The sequence below is a fragment of the Nasonia vitripennis genome, chromosome 1, assembly GCF_009193385.2.
Source record: "Nasonia vitripennis strain AsymCx chromosome 1, Nvit_psr_1.1, whole genome shotgun sequence".
NCBI lineage: Eukaryota > Metazoa > Arthropoda > Insecta > Hymenoptera > Pteromalidae > Nasonia > Nasonia vitripennis.
Window position 1 is genome coordinate 36,173,928 of NC_045757.1, and position 26,422 is coordinate 36,200,349.

A 26,422-nucleotide genomic window follows, 5' to 3' on the forward strand; every position below is an offset into this window, starting at 1 on the left:
TTAAACCAACCGCAATACGATCACCCTCCTCGGATACATCTCTAATAATACTCACCACGAGGTAGGCCGTGAACAGGTCGTTGTCGTTGAGACGGTCTCGGCAGTATTGCTGGCACTTGCTCTGCTCGGAGCAGTACCTCGTGTAGGGGGCGAATATCTTTTCGAAGCTTTCGAAGCCTTGGAGTAGGTGTCCGGGATCGAGCGGCTGCCTCGTGCTTCTCGCCGCGTCCAGCATCGCCGCGATGTGCTCAGTCCAGAATTCACGATTGGCCGCGTAGATCTCGGGTATATTGCTGAACAGCCGCGTCCTGTCGACCTCGCTCAGGATATTCGAGGCCTGCAGGCCGCACAGACAAGCCATGAAGAGCTGCGGAGAAGAAAAAGTCGCTGATTTACGCTCGTACATAATATCGCGCTTATGCTATACTCGCAAAACTGCTTAAACTCGAAAGTGCCGGCGTGTGCGGAAAATGAGACGAGCTTTGCTGACGGTCGAAATTCCCGAGGATGTAAACAATGAAACTTTTGCGCGACGCTCGATCCTCTGGAGCGTAATTAAACTAACACTCCGGGAAAGTTCAAAGTTGCCGGGACGCGCGATGATTTTTCGCCAGTGTGTATAGCTGTGTGTGTATGCGCCAAAGTGTACAATAGTTTCGAGAGCACTTACATCGGTCACGACTTTGAGCGTTTTAATGTAAGCCGCTTCCGTCTGCGCCAACTCCCAGAGGGCCGTTTGCTGTTGCTGTTGCTTCTCGCTCAGGAGCTCCGAGTTCTCGACTATGTCGCGCCAATCGTTCTCCAGACTGAAGAGCGCTGTGGAAGATACAAAGATAGTGGCAAATTCAATTCCAAAATATTATTATTATTATGAATAACATTCCATATATTATATCTCCACATCGTTTTCGACCCGATGAAAATAGTCCGCGTGCGCGAAAAAGAGGGCTGATGCGGCTGCAATTACACGCAGAGGCTGGAGCTGCGCTAAATCGAATAGAAAAGAGCCTCGGTCGACTGCATTCTCGAAATTGCATCGGATTTCCTTGCGCCGCAGACCTGAGGCGAATTTTAATGCTTGTATTTTTACTCGACCGAGAATCATCGAAGTATTTATGCTTGTAAGGAGGCTTTCAGGAGAACAAGCCAACTCGCAGCACTTTACGTATTTCTATATACGTTAAGAAATCCCGTTGGAGATAAAATCATCTCTCGCGGAGCGAAATTAGATCGTCGAGACGATCGGACCCGTGTAACAATTGGAATCAATTTGGAACGGAAGCCTTGTCTTTCCTACACTCCTCCGCAGGCAATCGCTGATAAGTACTACATCGTTAAAGAAATTGACTTTCTCGAACGTTGATTACGCTGAGCAGTGTGAGTTAACTTCAATCCATTAGCCTTCGCAGACCTTCGCCTTCGTATAGACCCAATTGCAAGCGAGTGAAATACAGGATTTATTGTTTTATTTACTTGCTACGCCGAAAGCTCGAGCTTCAAGGTTTTGGGAGAGTAATTATTTTTGCGACCAAAAAATTCTTTCGTCTTACCTTCCTCGTTGGCAGCTAGCTCGTAGGGCAGCTGCGACTCGGGCAGCCTCGGCACCCCGTGTTTCGTGTAGCCGTTGAGCTGCTCGACGAGGAGCTCCATCTTGGTGCCCTTAGTGTTGGTGAAGAAGCCGCTCCAGCGCTGCTTGCTGGCCTTGAGTCCCGCAGCCCCAGCGACACCCTTGGCCGAAGCGAGCGCTGCCGCGGCAGCTGCACCCACCTCCGAGTCCATCGACGAGTCCTCCGTCGAGACGCTAAAGAATCGGCTGCTTCGGCCTCTGTAGCTCTGAGAATCCGAGGGCTGTCGTGAGTATTCGCATGAGTTAGTTTTTGCAATTTTTTATAGTACACTTTGACTTATTTTGAAGTATAGCTTTATTTCATGGTAACATTGTTTCATCGTTGAACTTGACTCATTAGTCGGCCTGCTTATTGCGTCTACGAAAAGGTCGAACCTCCTTTGGACGCCCTTGCGTAATTGTACTTAAAAGCTTCGCCTAATAGAATCCTAATTATTACGCCTCCGCGATAAATCTTTGACTGCGAGCTGGCGATGCTTTTAGTTCGCGTAATCGGCGCGCCTGAATATTTCAGGAACACTTAAGACGCGCTTTCGTCTTTGAACTAAGCCGATAATGTTGTTTCTGACTTTCCACATTTGCCTTGGAATAATTATCCTGATTCAGACTTTGTGCTTTCGTTACAGAGCCAAGGGTGTTTCATCTTACATTTGAATCGTTTGACCGAATATGTTAATTTCGAAAATTTGTCGTCAGCTGGTAACACATTAATTTATACGGCATCAAACGATCGACTATATAACACCATAAAAATCCACCCGCAATTTTGTGGATGTCGCGGAGAAACAGGCCTCCGTCGAACTATCTCCTTAATTAATAGACACAGCGGTGGTACAATCGTAAAAGAGTATAATCGACGAGTGCCATAAAATTATGATTCACAGCTCGTTTTACTCCGATCGTAAGAAAGAGCATTAAAACTTTATACTCGCGCGCGAGATTTCGAATTCGTGGAAGCGTAAGCCACTAATGACTTCTTAATTATACCCTCCTGCATCGCCTCGAACTATGTTTCCAGTAATCTCGAGATTTCTTACACGGAGTCTTTTATCACGATGCAACACAACTAGTCCTTCCAACGTCGATCCACCTATATATAACTACAGAGAGAATATTTTGAGGACGAAGTTATGGAACGCGAGATCGATCGAGTACAGTCAAAGTCTCGCGTGATTGCCCAAGTTTCGCGGCTGCTCGCATAACTCTCATTAAGTCAGGAGGCCTGACGCTTTAATGGGCATTTAAGTAATTATAGCTCGATAATTATTTGCGCAGCTATAGCGCACGATGTGTCTTATGAATGTATAATATGCGAGAGGAGACGAGAAGAGGATGTTCAATTTGAGATCGATGGTGGAGGATTTCCAAGTACCTACCTCACGCTATAACAAATCAAGAAACCGATCACCCGGCTGAATCAGCCCAACATAATACCAATCCTTTATCCGCCCACCTTATTAGCGAATTCTCGCACTTCTCAACGAGTTCTTATCAATTTCCCACACTCGAGGTTAGAACTTGCCTCTCCGAGGGGGAAAGTGACTCGCTCGCAGTTTTTCCAGCATTATCAGGAAATTCCCGACGCCCTCACTAATGCAGGGACACGCGTAAAATCGAATTATGGGATGGCGAAGTCGTTGCATGCATAATGCTCCCAGCTCATACGTCGACGCAGCGTTTTATATAGGCGAACTCGCTCGCGAGACTTTACAAGGGAAGAAAGTTTCAGTCGTGCCTACGGTTAGCTTCGTGTTATTCTCTACGAGCGAACTTTACGCTATGCAGGGAGAAGGAGACTATGCCTTGTACGTGAGAATTTTTATTCTCGCGGAAAAGACGACTTGTTTAAACGGTCGTGTGTTGCGCTATATCGAGGCTCGTATATTTTGTGCGGGAGACGGGAACGCAGGACCGCGTTTGATGAAAAAGCCAAGTTTCGGTGCTGTACAGTGCGGATTTATCTGTTTCGAGTTTCGAGGAGGTTCGGCAAGAAAGTCTTCGATTATCGGACCGTGCGGATTTAAGAGGAATAACTGCATTAAGAATGAATAGGCTTCTTAAAACTTTTATTCCACATTGAAGCGCGTAAAAAGCCTCTCAACGCTGTACTTCGGCGATCGAGTCCATCAATAATTCTCCGTAGCGCGTAAAATCCTTGCATCGAGATTGCGAAGGTGCAAAAAAAGCCTTTTACCCGGGCGGAATTTACGGTGTATAAATTTGATCTTTTACGCGGGCGTAAATTCTCGAGAGCGTTGATTTTTACGAGCAATCTGTATCGCGCCAAGAAGACGGCTCTTACTTACTTGTAAAATATGCACGCCGTAAAGAATTGATTAGTAGCCGCTGTTGTTTTATATAAAAAGCCAGAATATTGTAACTCGGAAAAGTTGATTAATCATGCAGTTCTATCGGTTGTATCGCACCATGGAGCATCAAAATTTTACGAGATTCAACTGCACCCAGTAATGAGGCTAATCCGGGATCAACACGTTAATACACAGTGAGCCATTCAATTATTTAGGTATTATGCGCTCGTAATTAGGCGAGTATAGTTTGCGCGCGTAATTTATCAAAATTACGTTGCGACAAAGCGTGCAAGTTTGACAGGTTGGTTAAAGTACATAATGCTTCAACGACAGTCTTTATCAGTTTGGATCAATGACTTAGAAAATCATCACCCGAATCAAAGTCGTTCAAGGTTTCAAGCGCAAAAAAAATAATAGAAAGGAAAAAAAGTATACCGAACGAGATATCGCGCTCGTTCATAAGAAAAACGTATACGCGCGGGTGGAAAGTATTCACGATCGATTCTTATCTACCTCGAAGCTGCTGCGCGTACATAATTCACACAGGGGCGCGTAAATATAGAAATGATCGGCTTCGCGCGCGGTTGTATCGGGGGAGGAAAATTGGCTTCGTAACGCGCGCTGATTTACCGCGAGTTATATGCGGTGCGGATCGATTGAAAAGGAAAAGAAAAAATTAGCATCAGGGTGTGCTGGGGTGGCTGTGAATTAGGGCTGGGTGATGATTACGGAGGAACGCGGCGATCGAACGAAGTGCTTTTGAATTGAGCTCGCTAGGAATTGTGAGGGTGATAAATGTAGTCGTATTTTATTTCTTTCATAAAATATAGATACTGTGGAGAAATACGTAATTTTTAGGTAGCGGAGATTTCGAGTTTCTATAAATCCAATTAAGTTCTTGGTGCACTTGTAAGCATTTCCTATTACGCGAGGGATTACGGAAGAATAGCTTGAGCCTTTCTAATCTACTTGGTTCGAATCCATATTTCAAGTAAAAAGCATGATATAATCTTCTTTAAGAATTTCAGATAAAAGCTTTTTTTTGAAAAAAGGATGACAATTGTGCGACCTCAAAACTCGTTTAATGCGTCAATTACAAGCTCTCATTCGTTCATCGATCTCCCAGCCACATCATCAAGAACTTTAAAAACAGATTCCAAAAGCATCGTAAACACTGCGATCCCTCGCAAAAACTAAAAGCTTTCCTGAAATATCGGCAGAAACGCGAAATTCCTCTCCTCTCTATAGAGCCCCCGAAATAATAAACCTGCACAGCCCCCGACTCGCAAAAAGCTCGCCTCCAGGAAAATCAATTGCGCCACATAGAGAGCGAGAGAGAGAGAGAGAGAGAGAGAGAGAGAGAGAGAGAATGAGAGAAAGTTTATCGCGCGCGGCAACTTCCGAGAACCGCACACGAACTCGACTAATCCGCGCCGCTGAACAGATCCCATCTTTGCACGCGCTTCGGATAAGGGATCTCTCTCCGCAGGCGCACCGACTATATATAAGCGTCCAGGCAATTAACAATGGAGACGCATGCGGGTTGTTGCGCCGGATTTTTCACTCGGTGCGAGTTGACTGGCGGCTCGTTCGCGATAGGGGGTGAAGGTTGCGCGTTTGTTTTCTTCTTTTTAAGAAGATACTTTTTTCCGGTACACGTCACGCTCCACCTTATCTATCTAAAAATAGCGCGAGTTCCGATCCGAAGGAACGCGTACGTAACGAGTTTGAAATACACACTCGTGACGGCATACGGACAGGCGGGCGTGAATTAGCATACGTATTTTTTGTCATTACAGCGGCGTCAAGCAAGTACCGAAACATTTCCATATGTATATATTCGGCGGAACAGCGAGAGCGAGATAACTTGGAAATGTATTCGGAAATCGCGATAGCACGAGGCGGCGGGGAATTTTTGCATATTCGCATAAACAAAACTCTCTCGGCATTCTTCTGCAATTTTATCTCTGTCCCGAGAGTAATTATACTCCCCTTTCGCGTCGCTCGCGTATATCGATCGCAGAGTGTTTCGAGTAAACAGCGAGGACGACGAGGTATAGGGACTATACGCGTAACTTCCATCTTACATCAGAGTCTGACATGATCCCGGCTCTTACTACTTGGGAAATCCATTTACGGCTACAATGAGCATCCGGCTTTGTCTCTGAAATATCCGCGAGATCGCAGAAGAAAGTCGCGAGAACAATTAACGTTCGCAATTAAAAGAAGCTTGATAACTGCTGGCTGGAGTTTTTCAAAATCACACCATCCGCTCGCGTGTCTCCGCCTCCTAACTCTTGGAAGACCCTCACGTGTGACCTCTTCCTCCTCCGGCACTTCTCGCCGCGTGAAAACTCCTCACGAAAAAGGTCTATATCGAGAGAAAGCGTCGACAGCTCGCGGAGCACTTTCCTTTTGAAGGTCAAGGTCTCCAGCGTCTCCATTAACCCATTAATTAATGCTCGAGTCGAGCTCGCTCGCGAGATAATTGGGGAAGAAAAATGGCCTTTTAGGTTTAGGGAGTTCTAGTTGAGAAGCTTGTGCTTTGGAGTTAAAAATCGCTGGTGAACTTTCGTTCTCAACTGTGTACACACGTTTTAGATGTCCCGAAAAACAAGAGCGTCAAAAACTGGGCTCGCGCGAGATGCTCCGGAAATCGGAGCATCGGTACACACACCCTCGAACGAGCTAACAATGGCGTTCCATATACCCGACTCATCGCGCATAATGTTCTCTCGCATGTTATTCTCGCGTGCGTTCTATATTCGGCCGATTGACGGCTGATTCTGCCGCTCGTTTTAGATCGCGTGTCGTGTGTTTTGGCTTTTCTTGGTGCGTCGACGTGACTGATAAGATTTAGGGGAATGTGGCGGCACACCTTTTTTTATCGGCTGTCGGAGGGTAATAAACTCTGTTTAATGTAATATGGCGAGCTATTCTTCGAAATAAGCCGATAGATCGTTTCGGAATTTATCATTACGATGGTCAAACACTTACCCCTCCAGTTTTTCGAAAGGAGACATTCTGACTGCTTCTCTGGCTGGCCGATCTCGAGCTCGACTTTTCGTCTTTGGCTGTAACAGAAAGCGATAACCGGAGTTATGAAATCTGGCCCAACTGCTACACAGTCCTATACACAAACCGCAAGCACGTAACGAAAATTTTTTACGTACACAATAAAAGCCGATTCCCTCCCTCTCTCTCTCTCTCTCTCTCTCTCTCTCTCTCTCTCTCTCTCTCTCTCTCTCTCTCTCTCTCTCTCTCTCGGCCTAGATTCGAAGATAAGCGTAACATCCATCAAACTCAACGATCCGTTCGAGCCCTGGATATCCGTCATCCTCTCGCGCATATACCTCCGTCGACTCTCGCTCTCACTCATACATCATTAAAAGCACGTCGCGCTCGGGGTCGTTAACCCGTATTCGGTCGCCGGCGCGCAACAATAAAACGAACGGCTTATCGGATCGACAGCCGTGTGGTTCGACGTAACTTCCGCGTATATATAGCATCGGCAGGTGTTAATTCGCGCTGGCATGCAAATTCTGAGCAGAGCGTTGTGCGTTGTTTAAGACGAAGGACTGGTGATGGGAGGTGTATACGAATCGATTCGTTCCGCTTTTTGTCTCTGGATGTGTGGGCTGGGCGGAAGAAGCCTAGTTTTTTGGTGCTTTGGTTAGTGATCGCGTTGAGGTGAAGGTTTGCTTTGTAGCTTATGCTGTATATTGATTCGAATAAGTATTGTATGGATATGTTTAAACGATGCTGTTACAGGAGGATAATTAAAATTTATAATTTACGCTTGACCTCCTTTCTCCCCATAATTATAATTTAGACTTTAGGTAACATTTAATAGATATTAGAAAATTTATATCTGTTCTGCACCGAAATTCGCCATATGGTTGAAATTAAACGCTGAACTAATTTTGCGTTATTATTATGCTAGCATAGGTATTACGACCGTTATATTCAGCCGTGTATGTAACAGGAATTATTGTCGTAAGCAAACTTGAAACTAGAGCTCAAAACATAAGCAGATAATTAAATTAAATTGGCTATAGCTGTATAATTACTGCTTCGAACTTCAAATTGAGTCTCGTATTTACAAGGTAGTTGAAACAATGACTAATTCAACACTTGAAATACAGTAGACAAATTGAATTTATCTTCAAATCATGTGCAATATACCCCATCCTACTTTCTACAGGCTGACCACTATAAGTGTAAACACTGCAGATACGCTCAACATGAAACCAATTTATTTATGACAATGCAATTTCGTCCAACTAAATATACGCAGTACATTATTCCGCACAATGGTTAAACCATCCCGTATCGTACTTCGACGGAAGCGCGCTTTTATGTTAATGCTCGGGGGCAGGCGCGGCTATACTTTCGTCCAAATCCTCTCGTGATTCGTAAAGCTCTAGTTGAAATAATCCTACGTACGATATAAATTAATATTTCGCTCGCAAACATTTATCCACTGCGTTGAATCTCCAGATCCTTCTGCAGCAATTAATTATTCGAAATACCCACTGCGCCGTTTTTTTACTTTCTTACTGCGGCAAAGCCTAAAATTAAATTTTTGAATCGCGTTACCAGCAGCCGCACGAACGACGCGATTAATATCGCTGCGAAATACGCGGCGCGATTTGGCGCCGAAAGCCCGTGAACGAGTTTAGCGCGTGCGAGAAAGCAGTGGTGCAGATAAGTGACTGCTCGGCCGCCCGTACTGCGCCACTTTTCCCGGCTGTTTACTGGTCCGCCAGTTTTTAGGCTGAAGCTGTATGCGAGTTTTTTGAGATTATAAATTTTGTCTAAGTGTAGGCAGTAGGGAAGTATCGTAGTAAGCTGTTCATTTTTTTACTGGAAATATTGCTAGGGATGGATCGGACTTGTTCGGCTTTTATTGTTTACGCTATGAGGGTTGAAAGTCGAGGATAACTGGATATTTCGAAATCCTCAAAATCCTTCTCGCATGGTATGCATACTGCGCCGCGATGTTTCCAGAAAAATTGCTCTACATTGTTTTTCACGCCGTTTTTTTATTTTAGCATTGTCGTCCTTTATCCGATTGCACGTAGCTTTTATACAATACCCAATAACACTTTTCATCCATAGTCTCTCCCAACTCCCAAACATTCACCTGCCTCTAATTGGGCCTTTCAACGAGAAATATAATTTCTCCTCGTCAGAATTAAAAACCTCCAAAAAAAATAAAAAAAACTAAAAAGGCACCTTAACTTCAAGCTCTAAAAAGCCAAACTTCAATAAACGCACACGCCTTTCGACCCGGCGCTAAAAAGAAACTATAAACATACACACATTTGATTCGAGGGGAAAAAATCGCGGCTCAGAGCCGATGAGAAATCTGGAGCGCGAGCGAAACGAACGAATTACGCAGCCTTGACTCTTGCCTCTGCATTAACGACCTCCAAACTCACGAGAAAAGAAAAATCCATGTGGAGCCCACGAGCGTGTACGCACGAGACGAACTGGTCTTGTTTCCGTTTTCTTCCTCTCTTCTTTCGCCTCGTCTTTTTTGCAAGCATCATACAGTGAGATTGCTTACAAGGGCACTCGCGTGTGCACCGGGGAGCTTTGCTCAGCCTTTTTTCCGCGGAGCTTGTCGGTGAGAGAGATTTGCAGAGACGAAGCTTTTGAGAGGAACTTTTTTTATCGGCGAAGGATAAGAAGCAGTCAATGTGGGCATTTTTAATTGAGGATGCTCGCTTGTGGGAAATAGGAGATTTATAAAGAGCGAGTCGTCGGCGGAATTTGTATTTACGTAAAAGAGCTAGGAGATGAATAAATGAATACTTTGCACTTGCTATAAATGTATGCTTGGCCTCAAAGAAAACCCTTGCTTTACTTTATACCTATCGTGTTTATTTTGGTACTTTCGTTCGAAGTACACGAGTAAGTGAGGATTGGCTAATAATTTGATAGAATGTATTTCGCCAAAGAGCTTTAAATTTTGTACAATTTTTGCATTATTCAGACTACAACGTGAATCCTTTAAATTGATGAATATATCAAACCCAATTTCGCAGGAAAGGTAGCTTGACAAAACAGAGACATAATAAATCCAGAAATGAATTGATTCTGGCATTGAATCAGTCCAGCGTAGCGTGAAGTCACTACCTACACCAGGGGTGTGTATCGACGTGTTATCTATTATACACATACTAGGGTTATACTCTGTATACTGTTACACGCGACTGAAAGGAGTTCATGACGGATTTTTATTACCGGGACATAAATGGTCAATACGGTGGCAATAAAGCCTCCCCGTTGTCTCGTAACGTTTTTATCGCGACCTATAAATGGACAATCGCTCGCAAGATTGATACAATTTGTAATGCCCCTGCAAAAAAAACCCGTTTATTAAACTTATATTTAATATAGTGGAAAACACGTTTACGACGTCGGCCAACCGAAATGACTTTACGACACTTTTTCACGAGGTGAAGAATGTTTCGGCAAAAAAACGCAGTCTCGTAAATACACCGTAAACATCGATAAAAAAAGTGTAATTTCATCAGCTCGTCGATATACACGTCGAATGAACCAGCCTCATACGTCGGAGTAGGAAAGAGGAAGTCGAAAGGCTGCGCGTCGCTGGGGAAATCAGTGCGAAAACGCCCAGAAAATCGCCAGCTGCCTCAAGAAGCTGCGAAAATTCTCGCTACGCGTACATCGAGTCCCTGAAGACGCGCGGGCTTTGATTACCAAAGTTCCTTCCTCGTGTGCCTCAAAATAACGTTGTCGTTCTATCAATTTCCTTCGATCGCTATTTTGAACAAATACATTGGTATACTATGCCAGGTAGATGTAAATCAGGTAAATACGTATTTTTGCGTGTTTTTCCGCCCTCTTCAAGCCTATACAGGTTAGATTATTTAGTTGAGGATCTTATTCTAAGCCGGATGATCGGATTTTTCGGATACTACTGAGCAAGCGCCTCATTAACATCGCAGAGAACGAGTCAGCTAATTAAGACCGGTGTAGGGAAGACAAATTTTTTCGGAGCGTTAACAACGATGATCCCGGAGTGTGTATACTTGAGAAAGCTCTCGAAGACTCGCTAACAAGCCGTGGCGAAAGTAAATCTTATTACGCGCTCTGTGTAATCCCAAGCATGAAATTCGTTGATCAGGATGCAACGACCGGAAAACTGTCAACATTTTTGTTAACACGCGGACAGCTGATTAAAATGTTTTCAAAAACTTTTTATATCGAACTGGACCTTTACCATTAAACAGACATTCAGCAAACTCCAATCCAAAGTCCGATTGCTGAATCAACGACATTATAATCTCGATTCGTTGACTCAAGGCTGAACAAATTTAGACGACTTGCGACGACGAACAATCTAAATTATCGGTCCCTTAAACTTCGGGATTTCGTACGCAGTCGTCACTAAACAAAGTCGAAAGTCTTCTCAGACATGTACTTTACCTTTTTACGCCCCGCAAACTTGACTTTAGTTGGATAGACGGGATAATTAAATCTGTCAATTAACCGAGACGGAACGGGATATCGAAAGGCCGCGATTGCAACGCCGATAATAGATCTTAATTTAAAGCTGGGATATATAGGAAGGAGGACGACACTGTTGACTTCTCTTCCCGACGACTTTCAGCGACTGCTCGAATTACGCGATTGCACTATTGTCGCCGTCAATTTTTTACAATGGAGAATCTTGATCGACGATGAGATATCGATTGTACGTGTGGCTCTAATTTAATTGTGCGGGTTAATGAGTGAACGAAAGTCGACTTACCAGTTATTCGTAGATGCTTTCCACCTAGGCAGGAAGTTTCGGTTGTGTGTAGGGGTAAGGGGGCCGCGAAGGAGTCGAGGAGCACGTCCACGCGCGACAAATCAACGCCTCGTCGCTCGCAGGCTCCGCTTAACACCTCCCTGAAAATTCAATAATTTCATCGATTAGTACGAACTTACAATGATTCAAAGAAAAATGTCACTGTTTCAGGGTAAACATGTGAAAGGTTCAATCAAAATATGGATCCAAGCCAATTACGGGCCATCATTGCGATAAGTTCTAACAAATCAGACAAGCGTCAAATCTCGACGAAAGTTAAGAATGACAAGATCAACCATTTCAAATCCAGCGGTCACAATTAGAATTTATAACCCTCTTCCCTGACATGAGTCAATTATCCAAATTTGCACTCTGTCTCGGCAGAAAATTGCCCTCTACCACTAATACTAGTACTCTCCGAAACTAACAATTAATTAGCGGCACTTATATCAAAAAGTTGCGCTTAAAACCGCGCGTCAGTGCGGCCATCGTAGAGGACAAGCTTCATTAAAACTCTGGGAGAGTAGCAGCATAGCCATTGTTGGATTCTTAATGAATTCGCTGAAAATAAAATGCAAAGGTGCGATAGGAAATAAAATTCGAAGAAAAAAATGCATAACGAGTTGATTCACGGGAGCAAAACGCGCTTGCTGACCTCGATTGTATTAACGAAACTGCACGTGACGCGTTTTGGGACGCGCGATGGTGAAACGAATCCTAATTTGAGCATGAGCGCGAGTTGTAGAGCTTGCGGGAGTCCGGGTTAACTTGCTTTTGTTTTAGCCGTTGCTGAGGCAGGTTATGTTTGTGCGCTCTTTTTTGTTGCTTTTATTTTTAATAAAATTTGATAGGTGCTTTGGGTTTAATTTGTTAAAATGTTGTATTATGCAGGGATATTTTTAAAAACTTGATTTTTAATGGGTGCAGTTTCAGCTTAAATATTTCTACATAGTAATTTGTGATTAAAAGTTGATGGAATTAAGTAGACCAAAATACACTGTATCGATCTGTGTTATTATTACGAATATCTAATTATGAAATCGCTGATGCTTGACAGAATATTATTTTAATATTATCATTTATGCATTGTATGATAATTATTTATAATTTGACTATCTAGCCTTGAACGGATTGGTCAAAAAATAATCCAAAATAATAATCGCAACTATATAAAAAAACGTTTGTTTTTTGTTCCGTCACAAATGAAGTTCAAAGTGGACAGCAACAAGCTTCAAAGCCTTTATCCGTGAAATTTTATCTACGTCTCGCCGTGTCTGAAAGCTCTCTAGAGACAATTCACTTTATGATTTTTCGTAAAAAGGAAAACAAATATACGTCTGCTAAAAGGCCGTCAAACGCTCCTTTAAAAGCTCGTCAAATTTCTCTTCAACGCGCCGTAATACCCCCGAGGATGAAAGAGAGGGGAAAATATGAGCGGGAAAAGCGCAGGCGTGACATTGTTCGCCTCGTTAATGTTGCATTGTCGACCGCGCGCGCGCGTACGTGTCGTTGAATTTCTACAGTGCTCGAATTCCGCCGCTTAATCTTCGCGAGAGTGACTCAGCGCAAATCGTCCAGAATTTTCTGCGCATCCTCCTGTTTTTCGCTGAGTGTTACAGCCATACACGTGGGATTATAAGAGCGGATTCAATTGAGTCTCCGGATGACTCTATTGCGTTTTCGGCTTAATCCACCTCTTCACCATCGTTTTATATTATTAATCCGAACGTTTCTCCTCTATTTTCAACAAACAGTACAAAAGCGGTATGAGCGTTATTCTTGACTCCCACAACGAATCCATTATCCAAAATCTGAGACAGCGAGTAGTGCGAATCATAGCCCCCAGTACATCATCAAGCTCCCATCCAGCGTCAGAGCTTGCGACGCCTGCAACGAACGTCCCGCGAGTTATGCGTTCATACGCGTGCATATTCGAAGTATCGCTCGAGCGCGCGCACATAACGACAAACAATTCGAATTAAATCGCCCCCGGGCAGTAGTGGCAGCCCAATGGAATATGAAACTGTGACGTTTAATTCGCGCGCTCGCTACCCGTGAAAGTTGCCTGCGCGCTCTCAAGCTTTATGCTTGCGTCGTCGGACTGGAATTTTCGACATTCGGTACTTTTTGCGTCGGAGGTGTACGCGTGGAAAATTGATTGCTTTTCATGGGGGATGAGTTCTACTTATTTTTTTAATTTTACTCTGCGAATCAGAATATGGAATTAGTGCTGGCGAAACTCTCAGAGAAAGCTAAAAGAATAATAATTAACATTTGCAGTTGCAGCATGAGTGGCAGCCCAAGTAGCAGGCCCAACAAGACAGTTTTGGTAGAGGCGACATACCTCTATGTATGCGTTGGGTTTCGTAAATAAGGATGAGGGAAATCAAAAAAGGCCTGTGCGCCACCTATTTTTGCTACCCAGAAACTTCAAGCGGTACACGACGGGTATGAGGCCAGTTCAACACTGGCGCTGCTTCGACTGATTTCGATTGCTCGCAAATTGTTAACGTAACGAATTTTGTTCGAATACGTTATTAATGAACACGTTTCAAACATGTTTGTATCGCAATAACGCATCATGATATATTGACTATAAAAGCACATTTAGTGTTCAGTATAATTAAAGCACTTCAAATGGTTGCAATATGATTTTAACTTCGTGTCGTAATCAATACTGATCAAAGTTACATACGTTCCTTTCAACGTATTGTATTATTGATCACTTCATAAAGGTGAGTGCAATGAATCCTCTCTTAAAAAAGTGATGGGCTTTGTTGTGAAGCATTTAATTGAGAATCAGTCGCCTGGTACAAGAATTAAGGAACGCGAATCAGAAATACGGATTTTATTACATAACCTACAAATGCTTCAAACTGTTAGCGCTAAGCAGGCAGCAAAATTTAAATGTTAATTATGACATGATAAGGAGTGCGCGAAGCGCACTTAAATTTCCTAGTTCGAGTAAAAAGCTCATGTACAATGGCTTCAGTCATTAATCGAAATGAAAGCAACACAGCATAAAGTTTTTCATTTTTTCCATTCAATTGAAAAAAAATCTAAATTATTTTGTTTCCGAAAAAGCTCGTTACATATTCGACCACCGCCAAAGATTTACAATGCCTTATAAATCTCTACACGAGATGGCGATCATCCTTCGCAAACAACAATCGTGAAAATCCTGAGCCCAGATAAGTATAAGACTGACCAGTTAAAAGAAAAATGAACGAGGCATCGTTAAAAAATGAAGTCCCAGTCGCGCGCATCGCTAGTTGGCGCAGATTTATGCACATGTGCACGCGATCCTGGCGTCAGCGCACGCGGCTCCGTCAATCAAGAGCAGAAGGGCCGCAGCCTTTGTTTAAACTGATAGTGCGGAGGGTGTAACAGAGGATGTGGTGTAGCAACTCTTTTTAAATTTAAAAATGTAAATAGTATGTTCATAAACATCCCACTCTTGTTGACAAATTATTCGTCCAAATTTTTGTCAACTCAAAACTTTTACCTGCTTCTATTTTCAGTGCACAATTTATCCGCGCTCCTGTAAATTCTAGCCAGGCAACATTAAAAATAAATAAAACCGTCAACGGCGCGGCGCACGCAGACTGGAAACATTTACAAGCTCACTTATCCACCAAAGGGGGTAAATGTGCGTTCCGCTAAATTTGTCGACTCGCGCGTCGAGCTTAAAATAGAAATAGCGATTTAACCATCAGGAATCCGGTTCTGGACTTTACGCGCCCGACAATTCAAGGATTTTCGCCTGATAGTCGGATAGCACACGATGATTCTTTATTTGCGCGCGACTAGAAAAATGTACAGCTACGGTTTCCTGGTATATTTTAGAGCGAATCGAAATGGTTGAATTATTTTTTCGGTATCGATCCTTTCAGAGGATATGTGATTTAGTAAGAGGGAGATTAGATTAGATTAGATTAGTTTTATTTTGCGTACATTATATTGTACGATTATAAGTTTACAGTGTTACAGTTAGAGAAGAGAAGAAAAAAACACAATACAATAGATAATAGATTGAGGCATGTTTACAATATGTGTAGTGAGAGAGTGAGGCGATAGTGAAAGTGGAATGAGCGAAAAAGTAGGTGTGTGTGTGCGTGGACTGGTACGATTTATGTGTTTTCGAGTTGAAAAAAGTGATCCCTAGCAAGTTTTTTGAAAGTGACGGTGGATGAAGTGTTTCCGATGTGTGATGGCAGGTTATTCCATAGGTATGAAGCGCTGATATGGAAAGAGAGAGAGAGAAAGAGAGAGAGAGAGAGAGAGAGAGAGAGAGAGAGAGAGAGAGAGAGAGAAAGAGAGAGAGAGCGGATCAGAGAAGAGCTTCAAAGAGAGGTTCCAGCAGGTTACACGTCGGTTTGCTTTTCATCCTTTGGATTTCGCTACGGGTTTTCACGGACAAGCCGATGTTCAATTTTCCGGAAGCTCTTTACGCTTTTAACGGAATATGTATGTACGCGCGTACGGAGTTATTGACTTAGCGGGCGGTCGAAAAGATGGGAAATATTTACTTCGGGCTTCGCTGCCAATATTGAAATTTCGCATTATTGAATGGCGAGGTGTATTTCTATGTTTTCAAATGAATATAGAAGCATTTAATGAAATTGAACGACCCTTTGAAAATACGCTTTCTCGTATTTTTTATTAAATTTTCGTCGAACGAGATATTGCATTTTAGTGCATATTGCAGATCACACCCTTATGCACAGAATCGCATCCGAATAAATCAAATCTATCAAGATTCAGACTTGCGAGAAGTCAATTTTCGAGCAAAAACTGGGTCAAGACATCCGCGTATCTTCGAAAACATAGCGCCACGCTCGCTCCTATCGCGCTATTTCGAATAAATTCTCCGCGTTTATCGCGTTTTAATGCGAAGCGCCGAAATTATTCCTCTCGCTCGTTGCTGGCTGCAGCAAAAAAAGGAAAAGGGAAGAATACGGCGCTTTAAATCGCGAAAACCGAGTGCCAGCGACACGTTTTTCACGAAATTAGATCACTCGAGATATCGTATCTTGGCAAACATGTCGCGCGAGTTTCCAAACACGAGCATTAATATCCGGCTGTGCTGCTCCTTTCGAGATCAGCACATCTGCCCACGAGAGTATCCTTTCGAAACTCCGGGAAATCAGTTCTGATTATCTTCTTCCTTTCACGTCGTGATTGATAGCCTCTTACGCTCGGTGTTTATCACTTCAGGTGAGTCGCTTTGAAAAAAGTGCGCGCGTGGGAGGACGAGAGGATGCGTGGGATTCAAAAGCTTGTATGTGGGAGGGACGACGAGCCGCAGCATAGCTGGTCCGTTTCATGTTTATTGAATTTCCGCGGGCATTAAAACGCGATAAATCACGTGGCGTGACATGCGCGCGGGTTCGTTTAAACGCGCGCACGCGTTGGTTGCAAGGCTTCTCTTTTCCTTTCAGTCGACCCTGCGCGTTTTTATATCGCTCGAATGTTTTTCCCTATTTATCTGGCTTTTTGCCCCGCGATTTCGCCCACGCTCGGGCTAATTCGATAGCGCATCTGTAGAGTTGAAAAATTGATTTTTAGAATACTGCAGTGCGCTGTAGATTATTATCGAGATCTTGTGAATTTCACTGTCGTGATCAGCCAAAATTTGTAGGAAAAAGATATCGAATCTCGGATATAACCATGAAGTAAGGCTCCGACATATAACCGATAATATCCCTTATCGTCATCGCCATTATCACAGTAAACATTCCATTAAGCAATGCCCAACCATCCTCCCCTCGGCTCATCTCACGCAACGCGCCCCCCATCAATTACTTCTACTCCGGCTCGCAATAATACTCAGCCAACTCGCCATAAAGTAAGCGCGTTTCCGTCTCTCCGATTCGTCTACTTTTACACGTAGCTTGAAAAATTCAGCTCACGTTCTCGAAGTCCTTATTACCTCGTATCCTTCTCTCTTTCGCGGCGATACAAAGCCTTTGTCTCCCGCCGTGCTCCTCTCTCTGCATATCGCACGCGGCTCCTTTCAAGCTGTGCAAAGCCGGCGATATCCGTCGTCGTCGAAGAGAGAGAGGCTCTCTAACGAAGCTCGTATCGTAATACGAGCGCCGGAGCTTGGCGGCTGCCGTCGCGCTGCCATCCATCGCGATTAACGCGTGCGCGTTTACAGGGGTGCCGAGTGACTGGTTGTTAGCCGGAGGGACGAGCCGGACAGTGACGTATTGGAGCCGAGTGTGTATTGTTCGCTACTGGCCGAGGAAAGATGACGCGGAAACGGGAGGAGAGTGGATTTATAGAGTGCTGCTTTCATTCTTTTTTCTTCGCCGAGGCCTGACTACATCTCGCTCGTGCTACTTGCTGGAGTTTCGGTTTTGTGGTACACGTTTAGCCGAAGATGGATCTCGAAAATTTTTCAAAGTTTCGATTCCGATCGGATCCTCGAGTTCGCGCGGCGATAACCGTATATTTTTATTTCCACTTTTATGGTCGCATTTGCGAAGTGTTGTATTTCACACTTTCTTTCCGAAAAGATCGTCCTTTTGTCGTTGTTGCGCACCTTTACCAGGTAAATCCATACACAGTTTTCGTATAAAAATACATAGCGCGTTCGCCTTTGGCAGTCCGGCGATAAATGTAAAAAGTTCTTTTGTGCGGAGATTTTTATGACGGCAATAATTCAATGTACAGCGCAAATATTTTCAAACCCTGTCGAGAGATATGAAATAAAGTTGAATTAAAACCACTTCCCTTCTTCCCTAGTCTTGACTGTATTTTAATGCAGTTTCCGTTTTCTGCAAACACAAAACGCGATTGTTTTTTCAGCGCTGCTTCTCTTTGGCCGCTCGAGTTTCAGACAGCGCTGTTCAGTCATCGCAATTCAAATCTCTTTGTTGTATCAATTTCATTAGGAGAAAATGTCGCTGTATATAACAAAAAAAAAATTCCTGTTTCGAGCAACGTGATCCCGGCACCAGAAACAAATGTCGCAGAAGCAAACCTCGCAGCCCCGATAAGCCAACGTTCTATTTTCGCGGTCTGCGAGCCGACGTTTTAAATCCATTATGAGAGCGAATAAAGAAAGCGCTATAAATGAAACGACTGCGGGGAAAAAGCGTATCATGAATCTTCGCCGGCCGCAGTAGCTTTTACTCTCTCGAACAATAACCGTGTTTACGGCACTCGGAGCTCGATGACTCGTTTGAATCTCGAGTCTATATAACCCGCCCCTTTCTATCTTTCTCTCGATCGTTAAAGCCATTCGCGTGGAGGCACGTGCCTTTAAAAAGCCGTCACTCGATATTGAAGAGCGCGCGTCGGCAGAAAAAAAGGATGTATGAAAAGAGTCGCGGGAACGGAAGCTCGCGCGTCGATGAATGTGCTTCTATACGGCTCGATTCCACGAAATAAAAAGGGAATTCCCAAGTCTCTCTCCACGCGAAGAGAAAGCTAACTTTCCGCGGGGAATTTTTTTCCATCGACGTGTAACTGTGGATTTTTTTTTTGCCCCAGCTGTCGAAGACGCCGAAACGTATAGCCGAGTGGAAGAGATGTTCGGTATCTAACTCAGCGTGTAACGAGAACCGCGTCGCAGGGAGAAAACGGGCGAATCGTGATTTACGAATATGGGAGGATTCCTTTTTGCCCTTTTCTCGCAGCTCTGCGCGCCGTTGGAGTACATCTGCGCGGGTGCCACTCTCTGTGTCTACTACCAGCCGGGAAAATCGGATTACCGAGCTCGTTTTAAAACTTTAATTAGCCCGGCACTGGGCAATTATTTACTCAGAGCGAGCTGCGAGTGATTAAGGCGGCTTAATGAGGATTTTTAATAAAGTGCGAAAACTTTTCTGTTTGTCGATGTTTCAATCAGTCGAAGCCCGCACTCGAGCCGAAGCGACAATCCAATATCCCTCGTCAGCGTTTTCCCACTGCAGCAAGTTCTCATTGGACTGTACACACAGTCGTAAAATCCTGACCACACGAGGCGGCTGATAACGATAAAGCACTCCGCGGCATCGAAAATCCACGGTTCGATCCCCTCCGCCGAATCCAATTTCGGCTTCTGCCGGAAAGATGTATTCCCGATCCTGTGCTGCAACGATGCCGGAATTTATCGCGCGAATACGTAACGGGGAGAGGAAAATTTTTAAGACCGGCTTTTTACGATATATGACTCGCAAGCTTCCAAGTTTTATGCATCTTGCAAAGTACCGGCGCGCGAGTAGAGCCGCTCGGATAGCCCGAAGCTTTTAGCCTATTTCACGCGAGTCTTGTGTGACACGCCCGACTTGTTTTACACTGCGGTGAGGGATTGTGATCGAAGAGCTGCTCTGCGCACTGCTTCGCTGATTATTTTTCGAGGGACGAGAGGGAGATGTCTTGTGACGGATGCTGTCGTGGATGCTCGAATTCGTGTTCAAAGAATTTTATTGGAATTTTACTTCGCGACTGAAGTTTCTCGTCCTATCGATGATGGCAGAAGTAAATGTCAAAGTGATAAATGCTACGAGATAGTGTTCATAAAATACATGTCGGTTATATCATTGCAATTTTCCGAACATACACATACATCAAAGACTGCGAGTCACATGAGGATTCAAATGACTCCTGCGTAACTTAGTATGGCATTTATTCGGGGCTATCAAGTCGTTAAGACGTCTTTCTGTAAATAGGAAAATCGAGCAGTTTATGCACGACTGCGCAGTTGGTTCCTTGTGCATTTTATATACAAATGTTGGTCTTCAGTTAAATATCACGAAATTTTTTCAATAAAATATTCAATAAATGTTGGGGTCATCGAACATTTTCGTTCTAAAATTAAAATCTTACATACATTTTATGAAAATTCTCAGAATGAAACAAATAACTCACTGGTTTCCACGTCTATATCTCCAGAAAATTCGCAGAAAAAAGTATATCATCTGGGCGCTCAAGAACATGATTGATACACTGCATCAAGAGGCATATCGTTCTCTCGTAAGGACCTAGATACGTAGCGGGCGAAGAATGAACAAGAAGGCGATGTTGCGCTCGTGAGAAAGAAAAATTACAGAAACGGAGGATGAAAGAAGCGCGAGCTAGTGTTGGACTGTATACTTATACTTATACAGCAGCAGGAAGAGAAAAAAAACAGCTAGACGGTTGGAAGTAGAAAGTTAGGAAAGATTGCGAGAGAGATAACTGAAATGATATCATTGATTCTTTTCATTAGTACTTCGAGCGGAGGATTTCAGAGTTTCTCATCGGTTTTACAGTTTGCCGATACTTCAGTTTCCTCCTGCATCTTCCTTTTTAAATAGTTTCATTTATAAAAATCGCTTTTCTTCCGCGAACTTTCGCCGAGAGAATGGACACACGGCATACATACACGTTTATCCAACTTTTCATCGTCCGTGATTTATGAGTTTGGTTCTTCGTTTAGCAGTAGCAAATAGCAGTACTGCAACAACGAGTCATAAATCAGCTGACTTCGTGTAACGTCGACAAATCAAAATTGCCGCGAGAGGCCGAGTAATTGTCGACTGCGCAGACGGCTTTCGAATTGATAACCAGAACTTCATTTTACGGGATGCCCATCATTCGATTAGGCGCACATGGCCGTGTAATGCGATCATTACGTCAATCGATTGATCACGTCAGGATTGCCCCACACACAGAGAGATAGAGAAAGCCGAATCGGATTGCCGCGGGATACGCTCGATATCGATTTAAAACTCCTCTAAAAATAGACCTCAGCTCTAATCGGGTACGATCCTCCCATTCGCAGGCTCCAATCGATTCGGTCACGTTTTACTTGTACTACCGCTGACATAATTATTAGAAACCAAAAAAATTGAAAGCAAAAATCTCGTAGAACAAAACTCGCGAACGCGAACTCTCGGCGGTACCGAACACGGCGCAAAAAATTGAGATCGATGAGAAACGTGACAAAATAAAGAGCATCACATCCTCGGTTGCGAATCTCCGAGGCAAGATAGAAGGAGACGAATCGCGGGGTCGGGAATAAAAATGACAAAAGCCGCGCCAGAGAGGAAAGCTCCTCCTTCACCATCGAGACCCAGACGAATACAAGGCAGAGAATGTATATATGTACGTATCCGCGAAGTTTCAAAAGCCCCGAGAAAAATAGCCCATCGCTCGCGGTTATGTACGTCGAGGTGTCAGGTAATGGGCTGTCGTGCGTCTATTCGATGTGACCCATTTCAAAGAGATATATACGAAGGTAAGAGTTAGTGGTATCGCTGTTGCGGCCAAAATGAATTTGTCCATTTGGTCTGGTTTATGCGAGCCGTTGGAAGAGGCTCTCGTCTATATACTCCATCGTAATTGGGTATCGAGAGGAGGTTAATGTTTCTTTATTTCGCGTTTTCGTACAGGCGTTGCGCCAGTGATTTATTCTGATGATCTGCGGTAACTGGTACGGACTAGCTCGCTCTGCAACGATAATTCACGGACTGGTGAACTCGTTTCCAGCGGTAATGTGGCTATTACGTTGACTTTGCGTCCGCGTCGTTAGTTTGCTTATATTTAGCCTAGATGACGTTTTTTACCTCATAAGCTTGAACTATATATGTGTACCGTACTATATCGGTATAATCGCTTAGCAAGTCACCAAAATCCATCCTAAAAGTTTGCATGTACTGGATGTAATCGAGTATAAGTAGCCTGAGAACCTTGAACTCGTAATGGGCTGAAGTCTTCTCTGACTAAACGCTCAATCATCCTTTTTAAACGCGAAATACAATGTCTGCCCATCATGCCATCTACTGAGCTCCCATAATCCGAGAAAGCATTTCAAGATGTTCGACAAGGAGCCGCAGCGAGGCATCATCCCTCTTCAACCGCTGTACGACCGGCTCTATTATAATTAGACGCATAGCATAGCTCTCTCGACTTACATCAAGTAAGTCACCGGCTCGTCGATTTGTGATTTTAGAAAGTTTGATCTAGATTATGGTTGAAATTCGCAGTTAGGCTTGAAATAGGTATAGCCAACGAACACGTGTTGTAAATCAGGAGCCTGGTATTCATGCAAACGCTGACGTTACAAACGGCTCTTAGCAGGTGTTGTGGTACTCGTGCCGCGAGTTGACAGATTCATCAGAGTAGTCATCATCCAGTATCTTTCTCAAAGTTGGACTAAGAACAATTTGAACGAATTTCGGTTTGGATCGACATTTTGAGGAGGTACATATGAATCATTTACTTACGCAAGATACGTTCCCTTCGTAGCAGGTAGAAATTCTTCGCGGTCGATGGTACACGTCTCGTCTCCGATCTCGAAGCTCACGCTGAAGTATTCGCTGCTTGATACCTGCAACAGAATCGAAAATGACGTATAGAGCGTCGAACGATTTCATACCAGAATTTTCAAATCAATTAAAACCATCCTCCAGAAAAAACAATCGAATCCCCCAAAGAGAAAATTTCAAGCCCCCACTTGAAATGCGAAACTCCCGCCGATACTCCAAAATCTATGCAAAAAAAGCGCTGTCTCGAATTCCTGCATAATTCGAAACGGATATATGCAAAGCGTCGCGCTAATACCATGAACTCTCGACCCTCGAGCATCATCATTGCGGCTCGCGAGTGCGCGCGTCATATCGATTTTCCTTTTGTCTGCGGCTCGCCGAGGACGTTCCTAGAAATGGAGCATCCGCGCATACACACGCAGAGGCGTCCCGTAGGACGTCCACGCGCGGGCATAATTCAAGTGTCACGGGCAAAACCCTTATCCCTGATCCATTGCGCAAAGTACCGGCCCTTTCGATCATTGTGTTTGCGCGTGTATGCATACGTGCGGCTGGTAATGCGAGATGGAATGCGTTGTGCAATAATTAATTCGCCATGGAATTCGCGCGATGCGTTAGCCTTAGCGAGAGAGCTGACGAAGTTAGTAAACCGCTGCGCAATGGGGTGAATCACGTGCGGTTGATAATTCGTCGAGGGGAACGTAATAATTGTGTGGTTCAACTTTTTTTAAAAAAACGAGCTTGCAAAGAAAATTAATTCTTCCGAAGCTGATGCGGAACTCCGACCGAACAATTACAATGGTCGTTGAAGTCTCTTGAAATGAGGGGAGAAAGAGAAGAATCAATCAGCGGAACCTCGTCGATAATCCATGCACAGGACGACGCTATTAAAATTCAAATCGCTTATTCCGTCTATTTCTGCTCGCTCATCAAACGACCTCTTCAGCTCTGTATACCCCTGCGCACGAATCAAGTTATCGGTAGTTATTTATCGATTCGAAGAAAATCTTTCAATGGCCTCGCGGGACAGCGAAATTGCCGCCATTTCCGCGAGGACGTGGCGAGCGCGGAGCTTCTTGATTTTAGTTTCGAGAGAGCGAGAGACGTTCCTCGATAATCTTTCGGGACCACCTGTTGTCGTCGTAGTCGCTCCTTCGAGGACCGACACACTGCAGCCACTTTTGGAAAGCTTCTCGAATCTTTTTCTTCTTTCGAGAATTAGCGGACTTCTCGCGCCGCGTTAACTCGCCTAATGGGATTTTAGATTAAAAATTTGAATACGTTTGCGCGACTGGTAAAATCGTGAATGTAGGCCAGGAGAAAAAGTAGAAAATACGTATTTTTCAGAAGTACGGAATTCAATCGGCGAGTGCAGCTCGCAACAGGAAAAGTGAATGCAAAGCCGGCGCAGGACGAATGCGCGGAAAAATAAGCGATAACTCGTGTAGCTCCGTTGCGAATCCTCGATGGATTACACGCTCGATGACAACGGACTCCGGGGTTTATAAGCGGAATCTGCTCGTTCGACGCGGCGCTTTAGCAATTCAAATGCGTCCCCGCAGCACGCAATCGCTCGGCCCATATTCTCGCGAGCGGGATTTCTTGCTATTCTTTCGAACCGCGCGGTTTCGATGGAACGTAGACGCGAATTGTCCATTTACTCGTTGAGAGGGGCTGAAGGGCTTAGCTTTGGGTCGGTGAGTTTTCATTATGTTCTTCATCGAGGTAGCATTAATTTATTCATGATAAGATTTCATTTGTAGGATTTGTGGTCTGCTTTTAAATTCATATAGAGATGAGCGTTGCCAGTGAATTCTCAAATTTCTGGACAAATGTACGTTTTCAATCCAAACTTCATATCCTAGCATTTGGGAATACATGTGCCCACTTCTCTTTCGATACATTTCAATAACACTTTGCAGATTTACTCTCAACATATTGGATTGCATATAGCGTGCGTTCCTTCTCGCTGTAAAAATGTTCAAACACAAAACTTTATATCCGAAATAAAAGCGAAACTATGTACACGTGTATTCTAGCATTCTCACGCGCAACATTTCAAATATATTCATCCCTCGTATCAGACGGAAAAAGCAATCTCGAAGCCAACAGTCGTCCAACGCAACTGCGCGCGCGCATACACACACACGCACACACACATAAATATAGCTCTCTATATGAGCAACGTTGAAGTTGGCCGGTCAATTAATACGTCCTTTAGCAGCGTCTGAGTCCCCACAATGTGTATACGCCACTTTACGCGAGGTAATAAGGTTAACGACGCCATGTATTAGCGGAACGTATATACCTATCGTGGTCGCACACTTATGGACACCGCGAACTATGTAACGACATTTCCAACGGAATTTCTGCTATACGCGGACTGCGCGAGTAACGCGTATTTGTCGAAGCATTGTTCTGAAGCAATAATCGATTCCGTGTGCTCTCGCAGGAAATGCGGCTAATTTCCCTTTCGCGATTGCGTCACCAGTGCTATGACTTCATTCGAAGCATCGGAATTACGTAAGAATCGAAGTGACAACTTTTCGCTCGAGAATATCCTGGCGAAGGAAGAAAAGCTCGCGAATAAAAGCGAGATTAAACAGATCATAAATCGGATCGGTCGCGCAACAAAGACGATCTTCACATTCCTTATACCTATACGTATACCTCCGGCGGCGAGCTTTGGTCACATATCTCGAGCGATAAAATCCACTGCGCAGCCTCGTACATCTCGTATCGGGCGTAATTTTCAAGCAACCCGTTACCCGGAACTTGACTGTTTTACATTCCAGGATCTTATATATTCCAAGAGGAGAAGTAGAAGAAGCAGAAGAAGAGCGCCCACGTCATAAAACTCGCAACGTACAGGTGTACGCTTAGGAGGCAAGTCGCGGGATCCATACCGCGCGCGACCTTATAAATTTACTGCTACTGAAACTCATAAATTCTGCTTTACCAAGACTCGACGTTCCGTTTCGGTTCGCTTTTTTTCTCCCTTTTTTTCTCTCTCTCTCTCTCTCTCGTTCGCAATGATACCGTCTCGATATTTTACCGTTTTATAATCCGCAGCCGAGCGCGGCATATTCGCGGAATACTAATGCGGCTATGCGCTGAATTTATTTTGAGGGTATCGAGTTACAAGCTCACGTCCCGATGCAAACGACTGAAACCTACATGTGCCTGTTTGCTCGCGCGCAATTCCGCGAGTTTTTTTGTTTTCGGATCGAGCGAGCTAATCAAAATGAAAAATTACCGTTGCACGCGCATTTGCATATTTATGCGCTAAGGCTTTGTTACGCGAGCGCGGCGCGCGATTATTTTGGGTTTTTGAAACTCGCAGATGGGCCGAGAACGGCATTTGCATGAAAATTTCAGACTCGCGCGCGGAATTCCATTTGCGATGGGCGAAAGCAAACGT

The 26,422-nt window shown here is 44.1% G+C and overlaps 1 protein-coding gene across 10 annotated transcripts in view; it reads right to left on the reverse strand.

Moving 5' to 3' along the window:
- The window catches only part of LOC100123819 (pleckstrin homology domain-containing family G member 5), a 104,531-nt gene that overhangs the window by 6,483 nt on the left and 71,626 nt on the right, over positions 1-26,422 (reverse strand). For 8 of the 10 annotated variants that reach the window (XM_032595857.1, XM_031921318.2, XM_031921320.2 and 5 more), the window contains 6 exons: positions 22,960-23,063; positions 11,723-11,862; positions 6,934-7,010; positions 1,551-1,848; positions 671-816; positions 56-367 (listed from right to left, as the gene is read on the reverse strand). In XM_032595857.1, the coding sequence (XP_032451748.1) occupies positions 56-367; positions 671-816; positions 1,551-1,848; positions 6,934-7,010; positions 11,723-11,862; positions 22,960-23,063 (1,077 nt within the window). The remainder of the gene's footprint in view (positions 1-55; positions 368-670; positions 817-1,550; positions 1,849-6,933; positions 7,011-11,722; positions 11,863-22,959; positions 23,064-26,422) is intronic. The other 2 variants (XM_031921321.2, XM_016990219.3) reach the window with 1 other exon arrangement.